The sequence below is a fragment of the Macaca fascicularis genome, chromosome 1, assembly GCF_037993035.2.
Source record: "Macaca fascicularis isolate 582-1 chromosome 1, T2T-MFA8v1.1".
In the NCBI taxonomy this organism is placed as follows: Eukaryota; Metazoa; Chordata; class Mammalia; order Primates; family Cercopithecidae; genus Macaca; species Macaca fascicularis.
This window is the reverse complement of record NC_088375.1, coordinates 60,993,551-61,011,368: the sequence shown is the minus strand read 5'-3', so window position 1 is coordinate 61,011,368 and position 17,818 is coordinate 60,993,551. Positions and strand designations below refer to the sequence as shown.

Below are 17,818 nucleotides of genomic sequence, written 5' to 3'. Positions count from 1 at the left end.
TCCTGCTACAAGGGCCATGTTGAGTAGTTGCATACAGAGTGAGAGCAACTGATCAGAAAGTACACAATTTTATAGAAGAAAGTTTGGTCTACCTAATACAAGACCAACAAAACAAAAATGAATTACCTAGGACTAAGTGGATTAAGAATTGGTTTCATTATGATTGATATTTTATTTTAATTAATATCAGAAAAAAAAATCTGCTTACCCTATCTCTCATTCTCAATTTAACATATACCTACACAAACTGGAGTAAGGCACTCTTTTTAAAAAGATTTTAATAATATATTTTATTTGACTCAATATATCCACAATATTAACATTTCAACATGTGGTCAATCTAAAAATTATTAATGAGAGAGCTAACCTTATTTTTTCAACCCATGTCTTCAAATCCAGTGTTGGTTTTTATACTTACAGCACATGGAAGCACTCTTTAAATGTCACTTCGTCCCAATTGAACTTTCAAATTTCAAAAGAAAAAACAATCCCATGGGAAATCTTAAAATAGATTATAAACTAGCATATCATCAGGACAATTTTGAAAGAAGAAAAAAAACCCTGCATTTCCTGGCAGGCTAGCAATATTAACAAATATGGCAATCTTAAAGAAAATAGCACGGATATAATACTTCACACATAAAAGCAATTTCTTCCCAGCTCTAGGGGCTTTACAAAGCCTCCGGTCAGAAGTTCACTGTGCAGCCTGATCAGATTATAATGACCTGTGTCAACTGGACTTGTCTACAGAACAGTACTCATAACTCCCGCAGCCTTTGTTACAATCTTGTGTTTACTGTTGGGGTGTCATAGGCCTCAGAAGCAGGCCTTAGACAATAAAAATATACTCTAATCTTTCCCCTTCTCTGGTCATAAAGAAATCCCCTGACCTACCTTGTCGGATTGTAGGTCCTAAGACCCCTGTTTCAAAAGAGAGTCTGCCCAGTTCCCTGGAGGAAGGAATGCTGCATAGAGGCCAATAAGAATCTGAACAGACAGGCCTTGCTGGGTTTCCCTATCACCTCTATTAGTATTAGACCACACCCTTCTTGTCCAATCACATTTCTACATGGTTGTCAATCATGACTACCCAGTGAAGTCTCCATAAAGGGCCATGATGACTGGGTACAGAGCACTTCCGAGCCTGTGGAGGTTCCTGGAGAGCAGCACCCCCAGGGAGGGCATGGACGCTCCAAGCCCCTTCCCCATACCTCGCCCTGTGTATCTCAGCATCTGCATACTTTGTAATATCTTTTATAATGCACCGGTAAATGTGTTTCCCTGAGTTCTGTGAACCGCTCTAACAAATTAAACCTAAAGAAGTGAGTGTGGGAACCCCAACTTGAAGCTGGTCGGTCAAAAGTTCCAGAGGCCCAGACTTGTGGTTGATGCCTGAAGGGGCAGCGGTTTTGTAGGACTGAGCCCTCAACCTGTGGGATCTGATGCTCTCTGCAGGCCGAGAGCATCAGAATTGAACTGGAGGACACCCAGCTGGTGTTCACTGCGAGTGCTTGCTTGGTGATGGCGAGAGACCCACACACTTGGTGGCAGAAGTCTCCTGCATTGATGGTTGTCATTATGTTGAGTGAGAGAACAGAACAAGCACACTTTATGTTTTTTCCTCTTATTAGTGCTTTTACAAGTTCCTTTCCTTTTTATGATCAAATATCCTATGTTATAAATTTGAGGGGGAAAATTGTAACCAAATAAATTAATATAGCTTATTCACTTCTAGATAGAATGAATGTTTATGGTCATGTAGGTTATTTATATAGATCCAATGAGAATCTGTCCTTTTTCTTACCAGAAAATAATTGGATATTGACCATGCCAAAATTCCACTTAATTAGGTATGTGTTAAAGAAAAAAAGTATCCAATGCCACTTGTTGAAGTATGTAAGGATATCTTTATTCAAGATCGTCATGATAGGTACAGGAACCAGGGCAATGGGGTCTTGCGGTTGTAGGGAGAGATTGGACTCAACTATGAATACAGCATGGGCAAGTGAAAATCAGTAGCTAAGGACCAGGAGGTCAGTGGATAGAAATTACTAAGAGGAAACAGGAGTAAGGGGGATTCCGGCTAAACAGACCTAACAGGATTCTTGCTGCAGACAGGCCAGGGTGATCAAACATCCCCTGGGGCATGATGAAGGATGAGGAACCTGGTCAGATGTCAAGGGTGATCAGATGTTGAGGGTAGGGGGTTCTTGCTAAATTGACTTAGCAGGGCTCTTTGCTAAAACCAGATTTTACAAGGAAGCGCACAGATGGGCCTAGGAGAAGATTCAGAAGCCCAACTGAAATTTGGCCAAACAAAGAATTTTTGCTATATGATAAGCCACTATTAAGGAATAAAGACTACATTTTACATGTGGAAATGACACCTATGAAGTCCTCTAGAAAACTCTGGCATGGCTTTAGAACTGATGAAATTCTAGCCTTAGAGGTAGTAAAAAAAAAAAAAAAAAAAAGAATAAATAAAACCTACATTTCCTGGCAGTCTAGGAATATTAACACATATGGGAATCTTAGAGAAAATGGTGCTGATATAATACTTTACACATAAAAGTAATTTCTTCCCAGCCCTAGGGGCTTTACAAAGCCTCCAGACAGAAGCTCACTGTAAAGCATTAATATCATGTGGCTCTGGTTTCACTAGCCATACAAAAAGAAAGTATTTATTTATTCATCAACACCTCCTGTTATGTCAATAGAAATAAATTTTGGTCAAATAAAACAAAATATCAATTTGATGATGCTGCATCAGGAAGTTATTAAGCAACATATATTGTTAAACCCATGCCTCAATGGCAAGGATTTGCCCACAAGGAAAGAAAATCCATAGATGCAAAGCCCAACTCTTCACTCTGCTGGCTTCATTCATGACCAAGTACCACTGCGCGGTGGGGATGGGGATAATTTGCATCTGGAGATAAGCCAAAAATAATATGTTATCCTGACTGGTTTAGGACTCTAAAATAATAAGCCTTGGCTATTTCCCATAAATTTGGATTCCCAGCTGGGTGCGGTGGCACACGCCTATGATCCCAGCACTTTGGAGGGCTGAGGCAGGAGGATGGCTTGAGCCCAGAAGGTTGAGGCTGCAGTGAGCCCAGATTACGCCACTGCACTCCAGCCTGGGTGACAGAGTGAGACCCTGCCTCAAAAAAAAAAAGAGAATTCCCTGACAAAAACAATTTCATCCCTGATTTTTGCTATGCTGTTAAGTGAAGCTGTGTTGTAAAAACGATGCTGATCTCCACCAAACGTGATAACCTTGGGTCATTTTTTTTCCCCTTCAAATACTTGTTGCGTTTCGTGTTTGACGAGCCCATCTTTCTGAAATCTGACTCGCTTCCGCTTTTCACAAGCAACTGTTTTCTTCTCTAAGTGTTTCTGCCTCTGAGTCTTCGACAGCTTCTACTGTGCGCCAGCACCACCGCCGAGCTGAGGATTTGGAGATGATTTGAATTCCTGCCTGGCAGAAGTCCATCCTCTGGAGGAAGAGACTGCTTGAAAAAGAGAGAATTCTCCTCAAGTATTTGGTGGGGCGTCAACACCACCTCTGTTTGCCCTGACACGCCATGCAAAATGAAGGAATCCTCAAAACCACTGTGCCCAAGGAGCCAGCCCAGGCTCCCGGGAACTTGTTTTCTGAATGGTGGTAATGTCCACCCTCTGGCTCCTGATCCAGCCTCATCTTGTGCCTCTCTTGAGCTCCCTCCCCCTAATTCCATGCCTCAACCACTCTTGAATTCTTCTGGTTCCTGGAACATAACAGCCTCTTCCTGCCCCAGGTTTTTGCACAGTTTTTTTCTGTGGGGCTACAGTGGGCAGGGGGCAGGCTAACACCTACCTTTCCTTTGTAATACATTACTTGTTTTTCTTTGTTTAATATCCATCTTCTTGGCCAGACTGTATGCTTCATGAGGACAGGGACTGCCTCTCTGTTCCCATTCACCTTTCTGTCTCTACTGTCTACCTCAGTGCAAGGCAACTAGTCTAGTACACTTGCTTAACAAGCATTGATTGAACACTATCAATGTACTGTGGGGCCTAGAAATGTTTGATTAGGGAAATTAAGTCAGGAAGCTTGTTTTGTGGTTTTACAGCACCTCCTGAGTCAGTTCTTCACAGAGTAACAAAAACTATTGAATGAGATGAAATTTTGAGAACATCAGGGTTTAAACTCAAAATATAAGAGTATGAAGTTATGCACCATTTTGAGATCATGTGTTCATTTACTAACTTATTCAATGAGTACTTTACTGAGCATCTACTATGTCTCAAGCACTGGGGATAGATACAAAGGTGGATAAAATGACCCAGCCCTTGCCTTTACTGAGTGTGTAGTCTAGTGAGGGAGGCAAACAATAAAGCATCCACTCCCACACACAACATATAAAATTATAACTGAGTCACATATTAAGGAGAGAGGTACGAAGTGCTCTGACAGCCCCATAGCAGGTTTTCTGTCACCTGGAGATTGCCTTTTCTGCAGACAAGGTGCCTGCTGAGCTGCAATCTGAAGGATGAGGAAGAATAAAGCAGCCAAAGAAGAGCAGTGTTAGGCTGCAATTCTCCATGGGTGGCCTGCATTTCCTGCACAGCTTATGGGCAGAGGCACCGGCTTCTTTGTTCTAGGCAATCTTTTTAGTGATGTTTGCACAGCAAACACCCTTGGAAGATAGCAAGAGTGTCCCCCTCCAGACCAAAAGGCAGATTTGTTTACTGTCCGATAATAAAGATAGTGTCTCCCTTATCTTGGGCTGGCCAAGGTGAGGAAGGCTTACTGCTCAGCATGAAAGATTTGGGTTCCTTAAACTAGTGATTCCTCTGCTGTGATGTAACTCATTGCATTCACAGCATCTACCCGGGCTCCTCCAACACTGCCCTTGTGGGACTTGGGGGCTAAGAGGAACTGACCCAAACATGAAGTTCATGCTGCTTGCTGTGCCATGGATAATAAAGTCCTTTGTCTCTGACCTAGGAGTCTCCTGTCTTCTGCCAACATTCATGAAACTGTAGCTATCTCATTAATTTGCAAGCAGCATAAAATCTCAGATCTTTCATAGTTATTTACAGGCAAGTGGATGTCATATATAAAGGCCCTGTGGTGGGAGTCAGTAGAGCAAATATAAGGAATTAAAAAAAGACATACAAGCATGAGTGGAATATAGGGAGTGTGGGGGTCATGGCCTGAGATAAGGCTGAGAGGTGGTAAGCCTATGGGACGCTTGGCAAATCCTGTCGACACAGGCCCAGGGGGTATCTTGGCCATTCGTTGTGACAAAGCTGCCCTCAGACAGAACATGTGGAATTAATAAACTGAGCTGGAGGGAGCATAGGACAGCAAGGCTTGGGCCAATGTAAGCCTGTGAAATAATTTTTAACAAAGGAAGATAGTGAAAATAGGAGGTGTTTTCTTAACACCCTGTGCTCTGTGGTGAAAAATTTTGCATTTGCATGCCACTTCATAATATCACTATTAGAAATTAGAAGTCCTCCTCTCAGCGCCCCAAATGAACAAGAAGCAGCTATCATTGACTATCATTGCTGTCAGTCATCTTGCGTACAAAAGGAGGCAGTCATCTTAAAAAGGAAAAGTGATGCCCTTTTCGTATTCACCAAGCGTGATTCTGGACAAGCCGCTTTTTGTCCACCCCTCTCACAATGAAGGGAAGGGACTGGCTGAGTTTCAAAGGAAGACAAAAGGGAAAGAGGGAGAGAAGAGGGAGAGAGAGGAGAGACCTCACCAAGAGAGAGCTGCAAAACCAGCCTGGACAAAATTCGATTATTACCTAACATTAGTGAAAAATGAACATACTTTCTTGAGAAGCCCTCGGATCCATTCTGGCTCTTGGAGATCTGAACTTTTCACTCACTGCCTATTAAGCCTGCAAAGAATGGAGTTGTCCTGGATATTTGGCCAAAAAAAAAAAAAAAAGTATCCACAAACAGGGACATAATCAGGCAGAGAGCCTCGTTAAGAAGTTTTGTTCTTGTCCTAGGAGTGATGAGAGATCACTGAAGGATTTAGAGAAGGGCTGTATCATCAGGCTTGGGTTCCAAAGCCTCACTGAGTGAGCTGGGGAGCTGACTGATCTGAGATGCTCCCTGCAGCTGCCCTGTAGGGCCTGTATTTCCTCCGTAGTGCCTCACTGCAGCACCGAGCTTGCAAAAGATCCTATCTCACTCATCTTTATGGGAATTTCAAAACAGAAACAAAATAGCACCAGGGCTTAAACCATTCTTGGGAATTTCCCCGTCTTTCCCTCTAAATAATTAGCACATAAATTGCAAAAAAAAAAAAAAAAAAAAGCAGACATGAGCCCAAAAGGGAGTGCTCAGTTTCAGGCTGTGTGCTTTCCTTCCTCCCAAGGCTCTCTGGCCCTTGCCCAGCCTGAAGACACAGAGAAAGTGTGAGGGGGAGGGTAGGAGGGTAGGTCAGGCAGGGCAATGCTGAGCCTGGGAAGAAAACAACAGCCTTGTTCAGGGCACTGTGGCTTATGTAACTCAATTGTGCCCAGTTTCCACCTGGCCAGGGGCCTGGAGTGAATGCTGAAGATGCAAAGGTAGAGGCTGCCAGAAAAGCCAGGAAATTGCTGGCAAGAGCGCCAGTGGTGGGGTGCAGGAGTGGGAGGAAGGCTGGGAAATGCGGCTGAGTCACATCTCCGGAAGCCCCCCATCATCACCCTGGTGGCTCCTCTGCTGGCAGGTGCCTCATGAAGACCTGACCCAAAGTTTTCAAAACTCTGTGGTTTCTCAACCCTCCTCTGGTAATCCATAGTACTCCCCCGCCTCCACTTGCCAGCCTCGTGATTCCTTCATTGACACATAGCTCAGTTCCCATAAAAGGGCTGGTTTGCTGAGTCGGGGAGTGGAGTGGGACAGGTATATAAAGGAAGTACAGGGCCTGGGGAAGAGGCCCTGTCTAGGTAGCTGGCACCAGGAGCCATGGGCAAGGGAAGAGGCTACACCCTGACCTGCTCTGCGGCAGCCAGAATGTGTGTGAAGGCGGCTCAAACAGGTACCGGGGCTAGTCAAGGTCAATCCATCAGAGTCGTGTTTTCAGGCCCAGACAGCCCGCAGAGCCCTCTACCTGCTGGGTAGGGGACTAAGGGAGTGGGGAAAGGGGAAGGGGAAGCAGAGCCAGAGGCCAGGGGAGGGAGTGAGGCTGCAACCAGGAGGCGGGGTGGGGTGGGGGCACGACGGTATGAGGGGGGGTTCTCAGTCGCTTGGGGGAGGGAGCAGGGCGGAAGGGCAGGATGCACTTGCAGGGGTCTGACCCTGGATTTCTCTTCAGGCTTTGTGGTCCTGGTGCTGCTCCAGTGCTGTGAGTAATCCCTCCACCCCTACTTTAAGTCCAGAGGTGTGGTGAGGGCACAGGGCAGGTGTGGAAAAGATCTTAGATCCAGGGGAACACTTGGCCAGTTTCTTCTGTTCTTTCAATGGCTTGGAAATATTCACGTTTGCTAAACCGGAGTGAGGAGTATATGGATGTTTATTTTACTATACTCTTTGGTTATGTGAAAATTCTCAAAATAAGAAACTTTTAAAGGTCCTGGTTCAGTGAAGGCTTTGACTAACAGTCCCTGGGAGCCGCTAGTACAGTTGCCCAATAGCTGCTTGGATGAGTGATGCCCACATTGTTTGCAGCAGGAGAAACGGAATTAGAGGCGAGGAAGGACTTCCTGGTCCATTGTGATATTGTGCCCCAGCTTGGGGGACCTGCTGGGAGAGCACAGGACAGCCATTCTGGGTGGGTTACAAGTTAAAGGCAGTCTCACCAGGAGGCAGAGAAAGGTGGGCCAGAGTCCCTCATGGATGAAGGACCTCACTGCAGGTCACTAAAGGTGCCAGCCTGAAAGCCAGAGCCATCTGTGACACAGGCTGTCTTGGGCCTTCCCCTCCCACAAAGCCACTGCTTCCAAGAAGCCTGTTGTGCTGGCACCAGGTCCCATTTCACCCTTATTCACCAGCTCCTACCCTTCCCCCACACAATGCCTGTAGCGTATTCATCCCCTGCATTTGATCTTTTCTAAGCATTTTCAGAACAGGCCTTATTTTCACCAGTCAGGGAACTCCCCAGAGGCAGGGGGACCTGAACCAGCTCCTTTCATTTAAGAATTATGACTTTGCTCACAATCTGCATCCCACTCCTCCTCACCCACCCCCACACCCCACTGGTGCTCAGCTTTGGGCTCAGCCTGAGGTCTCTTGCCGAATCCTGGCCCGGGCCCCACCCCTGACTTCTCCTTCAGGCTCTGCATACAAACTGGTCTGCTACTACACCAGCTGGTCCCAGTACCGGGAAGGCGATGGGAGCTGCTTCCCAGATGCCATTGACCGCTTCCTCTGTACCCACATCATCTACAGCTTTGCCAATATAAGCAACGATCACATCGACACCTGGGAGTGGAATGATGTGACACTCTACGGCATGCTCAACACACTCAAGAACAGGTTGGGCCAGGGCTGGCCAGGAGAGGAGGGACCAGCTGGGCTGGTCCCAGGACAGGGCAACCCCACCCAGAAGGATGGGCCAGGCCCCACCCTACTCATCTATGACTGGAGAATTAGAGGGGCTTGGCTTAAATGGGCGGAGGGGATGACCGTAGGTGCTGGGCAATATTTGGGGTGATGAGAGAGTGTAGATGGAAGCACAGCTGAGCCTCTGTGGGAAGGGGGAACCCTCTCCCCCCCACCAATGTGCTCTCCAGGGAGCATGGAAAATGTGCATGACTCTACTTTGCCATACTCTGTCTTCTCCACTGGGGAAAACAAAAATGGGCAGCAGACTTCAGAGTAACTCCCATGAAGCCTGTGACCCCTCAGAGATCCACCACTATGAATCTCTATGGGATTCCCAAGAAGTCCTATGGGAGGACATCAGCAACCTAACCCAGCCTCTCACCCAAAGCAGGAAACCTACTATGGCCTCTCAGACATGGGGCCACACCCAGTGTCATGACAACCACATTCCACCCCTGCCCTCCCCACCTCCCTGTGCCCCACAGGAACCCCAATCTGAAGACGCTCCTGTCTGTCGGAGGATGGAACTTTGGCTCTCAAAGGTAGGAGCCTCTCCTAGGGGCAGGATGGCAGAGGATGATGGCATAGGAGTGAGGAGCTTGGGTCTCCCCCACCCACGGTAGGGATGTTCCGGGGCTCCAGACTGGTTAGGTACAAGGCCTACCTGGTTGTCAGGGGCCTGCCTGATGTGTGGCAAAGAAAGCAGAGCCCAGAGAGGGAGCAGGATTTGCCAAGAGTCACACAGCAAGTTAACAGTGGATCTCCCAATTCCCTGCCGACGCTCTATTTACTACCTCACAGGCCCGAAAATATGGGACTTCTGGGGCTACTGCCATTAGGGCTGGAAAGAGACAGATGGAAACCAATGGTGAAATTGAGGAGTGGGGAGACCCTGGGAGGAGTCTTTGAATTAGGTGGGGTTGGAGCAGGGCTTGAAATGGGGCTGGGTATGGCCATTGTTGGCACCTATGTGCTGGGTGCTCTCGCTGTGTCTAGCACCCTGTCTCCCCATGATCCCATGTCGTCCTCACAACAGCACGGTGAGCTGTTATAATTGTCCCCATTTTACAGATGATGAAACTGAGACTCAGGTTATAACCTTTCACAGTGGCTGGCTAGTAAGTGATAGAGTAGGACTAGGAAACCTGGAATGCTTGGCTCTAAGGCACATGCATGCCTGGAGGTGACCCCTCTCCCAGTCATGCCCTCCCAGAGCTGTGTGGCCTCAGGCTCCCAGCTCTGCAGGTCCTGGAAACCCCACCAAAGGCCCAAGGCACCTAGCATATCAGTACTGAGCAAGCACACCACGGGGCTGATTTGGTCCTAGATTTTCCAAGATGGCCTCCAACACCCAGAGTCGCCAGACTTTCATCAAGTCAGTACCGCCATTTCTGCGCACCCACGGCTTTGATGGGTTGGACCTTGCCTGGCTCTACCCTGGACGGAGAGACAAGCAGCATTTTACCACCCTAATCAAGGTGCTGGTCAGGTCAGGGACAGGGAGGGAGGTGGGCAGGTAGGAGGCAATGGAGTGGGCTAGAAGCTGGCTTCAGCTGCTGTCCTCCTGAGGACAGGTAAAGAGAGACTTAAGCCTCGCTGCAGTGTCCTGGGACCCCGTGCCCTGAAGACCTCACACAGCAAGGAAGGCTTCTTGTGACCATGGTGGGAGGTGGGAGTGGGGTTCTAAGAGGTGGAAGGTTGTGACTGAGCGGAGCACCCACTCGTCACTACCCACTTAGTGCAATGCCCACTGTCCACCCTGCGATCCCATCCTGATGCCACCCATACCCAGCATGCACTGCGTCCAGCGGCTCTCAGCTCTGTCTGGGGCAGCCCAAGCATCTCCAGTTACCAGGGGCAGAAGGAAGTCTAAACAAATTGTTCACAATACCAATAAAAATCACTTTAACTTTGGGATTTCCCGTACCAGCTAGAACAAAGCACAGACCGAAAGGCAAATGTCCCCCAAAGTCATCTGCGGGCCAATAGGGGTCACCCACTGTTCCGATGCTCCCTCCAGGACAGGGAGTAATTGAGTGCTGATGGGTGTGCATGGGTCTGGTGACAAGAGTAGTCAGTTTTTTAGGAAAAGGATGGGTGACCTGAGGATGGGACCACTGATGAGCCACTTTATCACTTCCACCAGGCCCCAGGCAGGTTGGAGATCATAGCAAATGGGATGCACAGAGACCTAGGCCCCCTCGACAAGTCTACCTCTCGTGCCCTCTGGGACCCTCTCTCTCACCTGCCTGTCTCCCATCTAGGAAATGAAGGCCGAATTTGCAAAGGAAGCCGGGCCAGGGAAAAAGCAGCTCCTGCTCAGTGCAGCAGTGTCTGCGGGGAAGGTCACCATTGACAGCGGCTATGACATTGCCCAGATATCCGAGTGAGTCTCCTGCCCCAGGCAGCTTCCCCAGAGCCTCTGTCAACACTCCTGTTTCCCCGCCACCCCCAGCCCTAGCACTGCATGTAGACTGAGGACACTGGGCTTCCAGTCCCAGTTCTTCCAAAGCCTTGATGTATGACCTTGAGCAAGTCGCTTACCTGCCCTGTGCCTCAGTTGCCCCATCTGTCAAATGGTGCATAACAATCCTTGCCTTTCCTTTTTCACTTGGGCTGTTGTTGAGCAGTTGAGAGAGTTGCTATGAAAGTATTTTGGAAAGGGAAATGGAAAAAGCTATTCAAACCCTCTGGCCATTGCAGAGTATTTTCTCCATGCCAGGCTGAGCAGAGTGCTGGGCCCTGGAAAGGCCAACAGCAGCCTCTTTCTAGAGTGCTGGGGAGTCCTCAAGGCTCTCTCACACACACAGGCCTCCCCCTTTCCTGTTGGCCCCACGCCTCATCCTCACCCCGCCCCTCATGCCTGTGAGGAACAAGGAGCAGCCAAGCAGCCTCATCTCTCCAGAGAGCAGAGCCATGGGTCTCGGGAAACCCAGGAGTAAGGAACAAAGACTCTCCAAAATGACTTCAGAGCTTCCTTTAGGATCCCAGGGAGGTGTGAACTCAGTGCTTAATTAAACGGATTCTTTAGAGGGTGGGAAACAGGTGGCTCTCAAACATTTGCCCCACATATCCGAAGAAGCTCGTATTCATGCAATCCGCCCCCAGTGGGCTCACCGGGTTTTGCGGGTGTGCAAAACCTCCTCCCACCCAGTGCCTCTTAGGTTCAGGTCATCCTTTGGCCTTGCTCTTTCCCCGCCAGGCTGTCTGTTGATGCTACTTTGAATCTGCTTTCACTGAGATAAGCATGGCAGGAGTGGTGGGGGTAAGGTGGGATAGAAGCCAGCTCCCAAACGTGTGCTGGGCATAACAGAGGACCCATTCTTGACTGAAGTGCCCTTGTGGGACCCTGAGCCCATGCCCTGGAGTGGCACAGGGTGGTGTGCCAGCAATGGGGTTCAGGCTAGCAGCCTGTCCGGCTGCTGTCTGCTTCCCTTGTTCACATCCTGCTGGAGCCTTAAATGGGAGCCCAAAAGCTTTCCTCTTTTTTTGTTTGTTTTTTTGTTTTTTTGAGATGAAATCTCACTGTGTTGCCCAGGCTGGAGTGCAGTGGTGCAACCTCTGCGGCCCAGGTTCAAGCAATTCTCCTGCCTCAGCCTCCCGAGTAGCTGGGATTACAGGCACCTGCCACCGCATCTGGCTTATTTAGTAGAGACGGGGGTTTCACCATCTTGGCCAGGCTGGTCTTGAACTCCTGGCCTCATGATCCATCCTCCCCAGCCTCCCAAAGTGCTGGGATTCCAGGTGTGAGCCACCGCACCTGGCCTAAATCTTTTCGATTAATAATTTCCTGCCTCACCCTCCATCTCCTTCCTCCTCAGACACCTGGATTTCATTAGCATCATGACATACGATTTTCATGGAGCCTGGCGTGGGACCACAGGCCATCATAGTCCCCTGTTCCGAGGCCAGGAGGATGCGAGTCCTGACAGATTCAGCAACACTGTGAGTTCTCAGAAGGAGGGAGGGCCAGGAAGGGGCCGCAAGACCTGCCATCTGCCAGTGTTCACACACCAACCCCTCTAGTCCTCAGTACAGTCCTGCAAGACAGGGATTATGAGGCCCATTCCACAGATTAGGAAACTGAGGCCCAAAGTCTGGGTATGCTCCATGGCTCTGGGAAGGTAGTCTGCAGGGTAAATGGAGTGTAGGCAGGGGGCAGAATGGGGAGAAGCTGGGAACTGAGGAGGTGGGAGCCATTGTGCCCCCAGAGCCAATCACCTGATTTCTGCATCTGTCAAATAGTAATAGTCCCTTCCTATGCCTCAAAGGACTTTTTTCAAGAATGCAACCGTAAAATTCACTTTAAAGTGACATGATCAGTTCCCGGAGGGACAGGGGAATCCCCAGTGCACCGTATACCTATAATCGCTGTCAAGACAGCAGCAGTATTAATTGTTGAATCTTCCGCACCTGCGCACTAACTGCTCACGTTGTTCCCACCCTACCCCACCCAGGACTATGCTGTGGGGTACATGTTGAGGTTGGGGGCTCCTGCCAGCAAGCTGGTGATGGGCATCCCCACCTTCGGGAAAAGCTTCACTCTGGCCTCTTCTGAGACTGGTGTTGGAGCCCCAATCTCGGGACCAGGAATTCCAGGCCGGTTCACCAAGGAGGCAGGGACCCTTGCCTACTATGAGGTAAAGGAGTTAGGGGAGAAGGTAGGATTCCCCCCACACCACCAGCAGCCCTGGGGAAGGTGATTCCCCACCACGTTCTTGCTTTTTCTCCTTTGGGAATAAAGAAAATGTCCGGTTGCCCCCGCATGCCTGAGGAAGTGGAAGGGAAAGGTTAGGACATTTGTTGCTGAAAGTCTCCAGCAGGTACAGGCACATGGGCCTGCAGCACTAGGCCCCTGGGATATCCCTCTGGCTATGGGGCTGAGGTCTTCCTTCCAGCCCAGGAAAGAGCAGAGGTCAAGAGGCAGGGTTTTGTTTCATCTAGCCTCCGCTGCTCTGTGTGTCCTTGGGCCTGTCCTCAGTGTCAACCAGCAGGCTTCGCATCTCTGTTTAAATGGAAGAAGCTAAGCAGGGCCAAGGCAGCCACCATCTCTGGGACATTTGCATCTGTTTTATATAAACTTGTGTGACGCATGCAGCCTGCAGACCCTGGAGAGAGTGAGGCCGTAGGAGGCAGCAGGAGCTAAAAGAGATTTGGAGAGTGGCATCTCCTGGTGACCTGCAAGGTCTCAGAACAACTCCCCACACGACCTCTCCCCTGTTATCTGCTCAGATCTGTGACTTCCTCCGCGGAGCCACAGTCCATAGAATCCTCGGCCAGCAGGTCCCCTATGCCACCAAAGGCAACCAGTGGGTAGGATACGACGACCAGGAAAGCGTCAAAAGCAAGGTAGGCTTCCCCAAGGCCACGCCTCAGGACAAAGAGAAAGAAGGAGGCCCTGCTCCCAGCAGCCAGATTCCTGTCCCTTGCACTGAGGGCTGGGCTGGGCTCACAGAGCACATGTGCCCTGTACACACTCTGTACCAGGGAACCCAGCCCTGCTCCTCTGGGCCTCCCCTGCCAGGTGCAGTACCTGAAGGACAGGCAGCTGGCAGGCGCCATGGTATGGGCCCTGGACCTGGATGACTTCCAGGGCTCCTTCTGTGGCCAGGATCTGCGCTTCCCTCTTACCAATGCCATCAAGGATGCCCTCGCCGCAACTTAGCCCTCTGTTCTTCTGCACACAGCACGGGGGCCAAGGATGCCCCATCCCCCTCTGGCTCCAGCTGGCCAGGAGCCTGATCACCTGCCCTGCTGAGTCCCAGGTTGAGCCTCAGTCTCCCTCCCTTGGAGCCTATGCAGAGGGCCACAACACACAGATTTGAGCTCAGCCCTGGTGGGCAGGGAGGTAGGGATGGGGCTGCGGGGATAGTGAGGCATCACAATGTAAGACTCAGGATTAGTATACACTTGTTGATTAATGGAAATATTTACAGATCCCCAAGCCTGGCAAGGGAATTTCTTAAACTCCCTGCCCCCCAGTTCTTATCAAAGGACACCATTTTGGCAAGCTCTATCACCAAGTAGCCAAACATCCTACAAGACACAGTGACCATACTAATTATACCCTCTGCAAAGCCCAGTTTGAAATCTTCACTTAGGAACGTAATCGTGTCCCCTATCCTACTTCCCCTTCCTAATTCCACAGCTGCTCAATAAAGTACAAGAGCTTAACAGTGTGTTGGCGCTTTGCTTTGGTCTATCTTTGAGTGCCCACTAGACCCATTGGACTCCCCTCTCCCATCTCTTCTGGATTCCTTCCTCTGAGGCTTGGGACCCCTGAGCTGGCAGAGATGAGGCCACCATGTCCTCTGCCTAGCCGCAGAGAGCCCCAGTGGGAGGCCAGCATCCTCAGATTCACCTGCCTTGGACTTAACCCAAGCATGGCTGATGACCTTCCAAATATTAAGAGGCCGAGTCAGGGTGGATCACAAGGTCAGTAGATCAAGACCATCCTGGCTAGCATGGTGAAACCCTGTCTCTACTAAAAATATTTAAAAATTAGCTGGGCGTGGTGGTGGGTGCCTGTAGTCCCAGCTACTCGGGAGGCTGAAGCGGGAGAATGGCTTGAACCCAGGAGGTGGAGCTTGCAGTGAGCCAAGATCACACCACTGCACTCCAGCCTGGGCGACAGAGGGAGACTCTGTCTCAAAAAAAAAAAAAAAAAAGTCATTGCCATCCAGATTTCTAAATTAAATTCCCTATTGAAAGAAACTTTTTATGTTTCCTGAAGGTTAGCAGGCCCTGGGAAAGAAGTCTTTTCATCCCAACACTCCATCTCTTCTGACCCACGGGAAGGTGGTGGGAGCTCATCACAGGACCAGGTTAGAAAGCCCTGAACCCTGGACCCTCAGGGCCAGCAGGAAATGCAGATGTCATCTCATGCACCCTTCCTGCCTATTGGGACTGGAGTCCCTTCAAAGTGGTTAAGAGATGGCCCTCCAGCCTCCCAGTGAGGGGCAGCTCATCACCTTGGAAGCAGCCCATTCCGTTGCTGGACTGAAATCTGTCAGCAGTCCTAGGGCTGGGCTTAGCCCTTTGTTCTGCTCATCCCTCCCCTAACACTCATCCCTCCACCCATCCAGAGATCAAAGTACCTCTGCTCAAGCTGGACTGAGATAGGAGGTCGGGAGGATGTGATGGGGTGGTTCAGAAGAATAGACAGATTTCCAGCCTTTATGAGATGGAGATGCTCTCATCAGGCTTCTGTTGAATTCCCAGAGCCCCAGGAATGCCTTTATCCAAAGAGACTCCAGATATACACTCCAAAACTAAAGAGAATTGATTTGTGGATTCTCTGATGTTTGGATTATCTGTGACTTGGGATAATCACAAGTTGGCCTGATGGTTTGTGACTCTGGTTTGAAGTGGAGGGAAGGAGGAAATATCTGAAATCTGAACCAGCTGGAGCTGGGCAGATGCTACTGATCCCAAGGTCATAGCCCTGCTGAAGGCGAAGAAAGCAAGGACTCGGCAAGGCGTGGGGTGGGGTGTGGGGAGGGGGTACCTGGCATTTCACCTTTGGCTGGTGGGGCCAAGCATTCCCTAATCCCTGCCACTGCCCACCCCACCACACAGGGATCTTTGAAACCCCAGGGCTGCAAGCCCTCATGGGCAGCCAACCGCCCTCCCCTGGGGCCACCCTTCCCCCCGCCTGGGACAGGCTCTCCAGGGCTGACTCAGGGTCCTGTGGGGTTAGTCACATTCGCTTATAGCTGCAGAGTCAGAGGCCAAGGATGGAGATCGGACCAGCTGGGCACCAGCACCCTGGCTGTTGAAGGCCAGTCGGGGTGATGGATGAGGGAGTGACTCCTCAAGGGGCCCTTGTGGTTCCAGGACCCGCTGTCTGCCTGGCAAGACATGGAGTCATCTAGCAGAAGGCAAGGCCATCCAGGGAGGGCCAGATCCAGAGGCTCCCAGGCCCTGCACTGCCACTCCCCAGCCGAGACAGCAGGGTTGAGAGGCAGCCACACCCTGGTGTCCCCAGTCCCCAGGAAAGGGAAGAGCATGCATGCTGCTGAGGCCCCTGAATAAATCACATTTACTTATTTTTACATTGTGAGCACGTCTTACATGCTAAAGAGTGCATAGATGTATTTGTTTGATTTGAAGAATGACTATGTAGTGAGAACCTGTGTAACCACCACCCAGGTCAGGAAAGGAAACCTCATTAGCACCCCTGCAGCCACCATGATCACATACACCCTGTTCCTCCGCCTAGAGGCCATCGCCATCCTAACTTTTGTACTGGCCTCATCTTCCTTTCTGGCCTTACCACCCACGGATGCACCTTGAAGAAGAGAGCCCGGTGTTGACTGCATTTGGCTTTAATGTAGATGAGACAGATGAGACGCACCATTTCTGTGTGCCTTGCTCTTCTGCTCTCACTGGGTCTGTGAGTAGCTGAAGTTGCTCATTTGACCCCATGCTTTGCTTTAGATTTGCGTAAACACTCCACAGTTATTTATCCATCACATTGTTGAGGGACAGCTGTTTCCCCCCACATTTTACAAGTACAAATAACATTACCATGACCCTTCTTCTTCATGGCTTCCTGGGGCGTGTGTGGGTGTTACATGAGTGGCACGGCTGGGTCACGGAGTAGGCACCTCATCCATTTTACTAGGCACTAGTAAAACTCTCACATTTTCCAGAGTGACTGCTCCAACACCAGCAATAAAAGTTCTTAATGCTCTCCCTCCTTCCTGACACATGGTATTTTCTGGCTTTCCAATGATTCCCAGTCTTAACATTTTATTGAATAAATGAATCAACAACTAGAAATCTGGCCATATCTGCCTCCTTTGGCACACTGAGAAAGTCCATGCCCACAGCCTGCTTGGAAGAGTCTAGAAGCTTCAGAGTGCTCTCCTCCACTGGGGCGTCTTCAAGATCTGCCTACGACTGCACCCCACCCCGAAGGGCAAGGGGTTCTCTGTAATAGGTGGAAAACTGAGGCCCACGGCAGGCATCAGGGGAGACAAGCTCCTTACCAGCCGCCCAATAGAGACAGGAGCCAGGGGACTTAGTCCCCCTTTCTTAGTTGCAATGCTGGAGGACCATCCTCTGAGCAGCTCCACCCTCAGCATCTCAATTCCCTCCCTCTCTAGGGCCCTCAGCCTCATACAGCACAGGCAAGAGTCCCTGGGAACTGTGGGAGCCCGGGGAATGTGGGCCCCAGAGGCAAAGCTGGTAGTGCTCACAAGGAAGACTGTTCCAAACTCTCAGGGCCCCAGCACCCAGTCTGAGAAGCTCTGGGCACAAGTGGCTCCACAGAGGC

General features: G+C 49.9%; 1 protein-coding gene across 1 annotated transcript; it reads left to right on the top strand.

Annotated features, from left to right (window-relative positions):
- The first annotated feature begins 6,927 nt into the window (after positions 1 to 6,927).
- CHI3L1 (chitinase 3 like 1) lies at positions 6,928 to 14,712 on the top strand. Its single transcript, XM_005540483.5, has 10 exons — positions 6,928 to 7,033; positions 7,310 to 7,339; positions 8,268 to 8,469; positions 9,024 to 9,080; positions 9,866 to 10,016; positions 10,803 to 10,924; positions 12,360 to 12,483; positions 12,996 to 13,178; positions 13,771 to 13,887; positions 14,063 to 14,712. The coding sequence occupies exons 1-10, from the start codon at positions 6,961 to 6,963 to the stop codon at positions 14,201 to 14,203; spliced, it is 1,200 nt and encodes a 399-aa protein (XP_005540540.3). The 5' UTR covers positions 6,928 to 6,960; the 3' UTR covers positions 14,204 to 14,712.
- Positions 14,713 to 17,818: the final 3,106 nt, after the last annotated feature.

What these genes read in the sequence shown, in the direction of transcription:
- CHI3L1 (XM_005540483.5), top strand. Translation starts at nt 6,961, where the DNA reads ATGGGCAAGGGAAGAGGCTACACCCTGACCTGCTCTGCGGCAGCCAGA. An exon ending in CCTGGTGCTGCTCCAGTGCT is followed by an intron (nt 7,340 to 8,267) that starts GTGAGTAATCCC and finishes CTTCTCCTTCAG; the next exon opens with GCTCTGCATACAAACTGGTC. An exon ending in CTCAACACACTCAAGAACAG is followed by an intron (nt 8,470 to 9,023) that starts GTTGGGCCAGGG and finishes TGTGCCCCACAG; the next exon opens with GAACCCCAATCTGAAGACGC.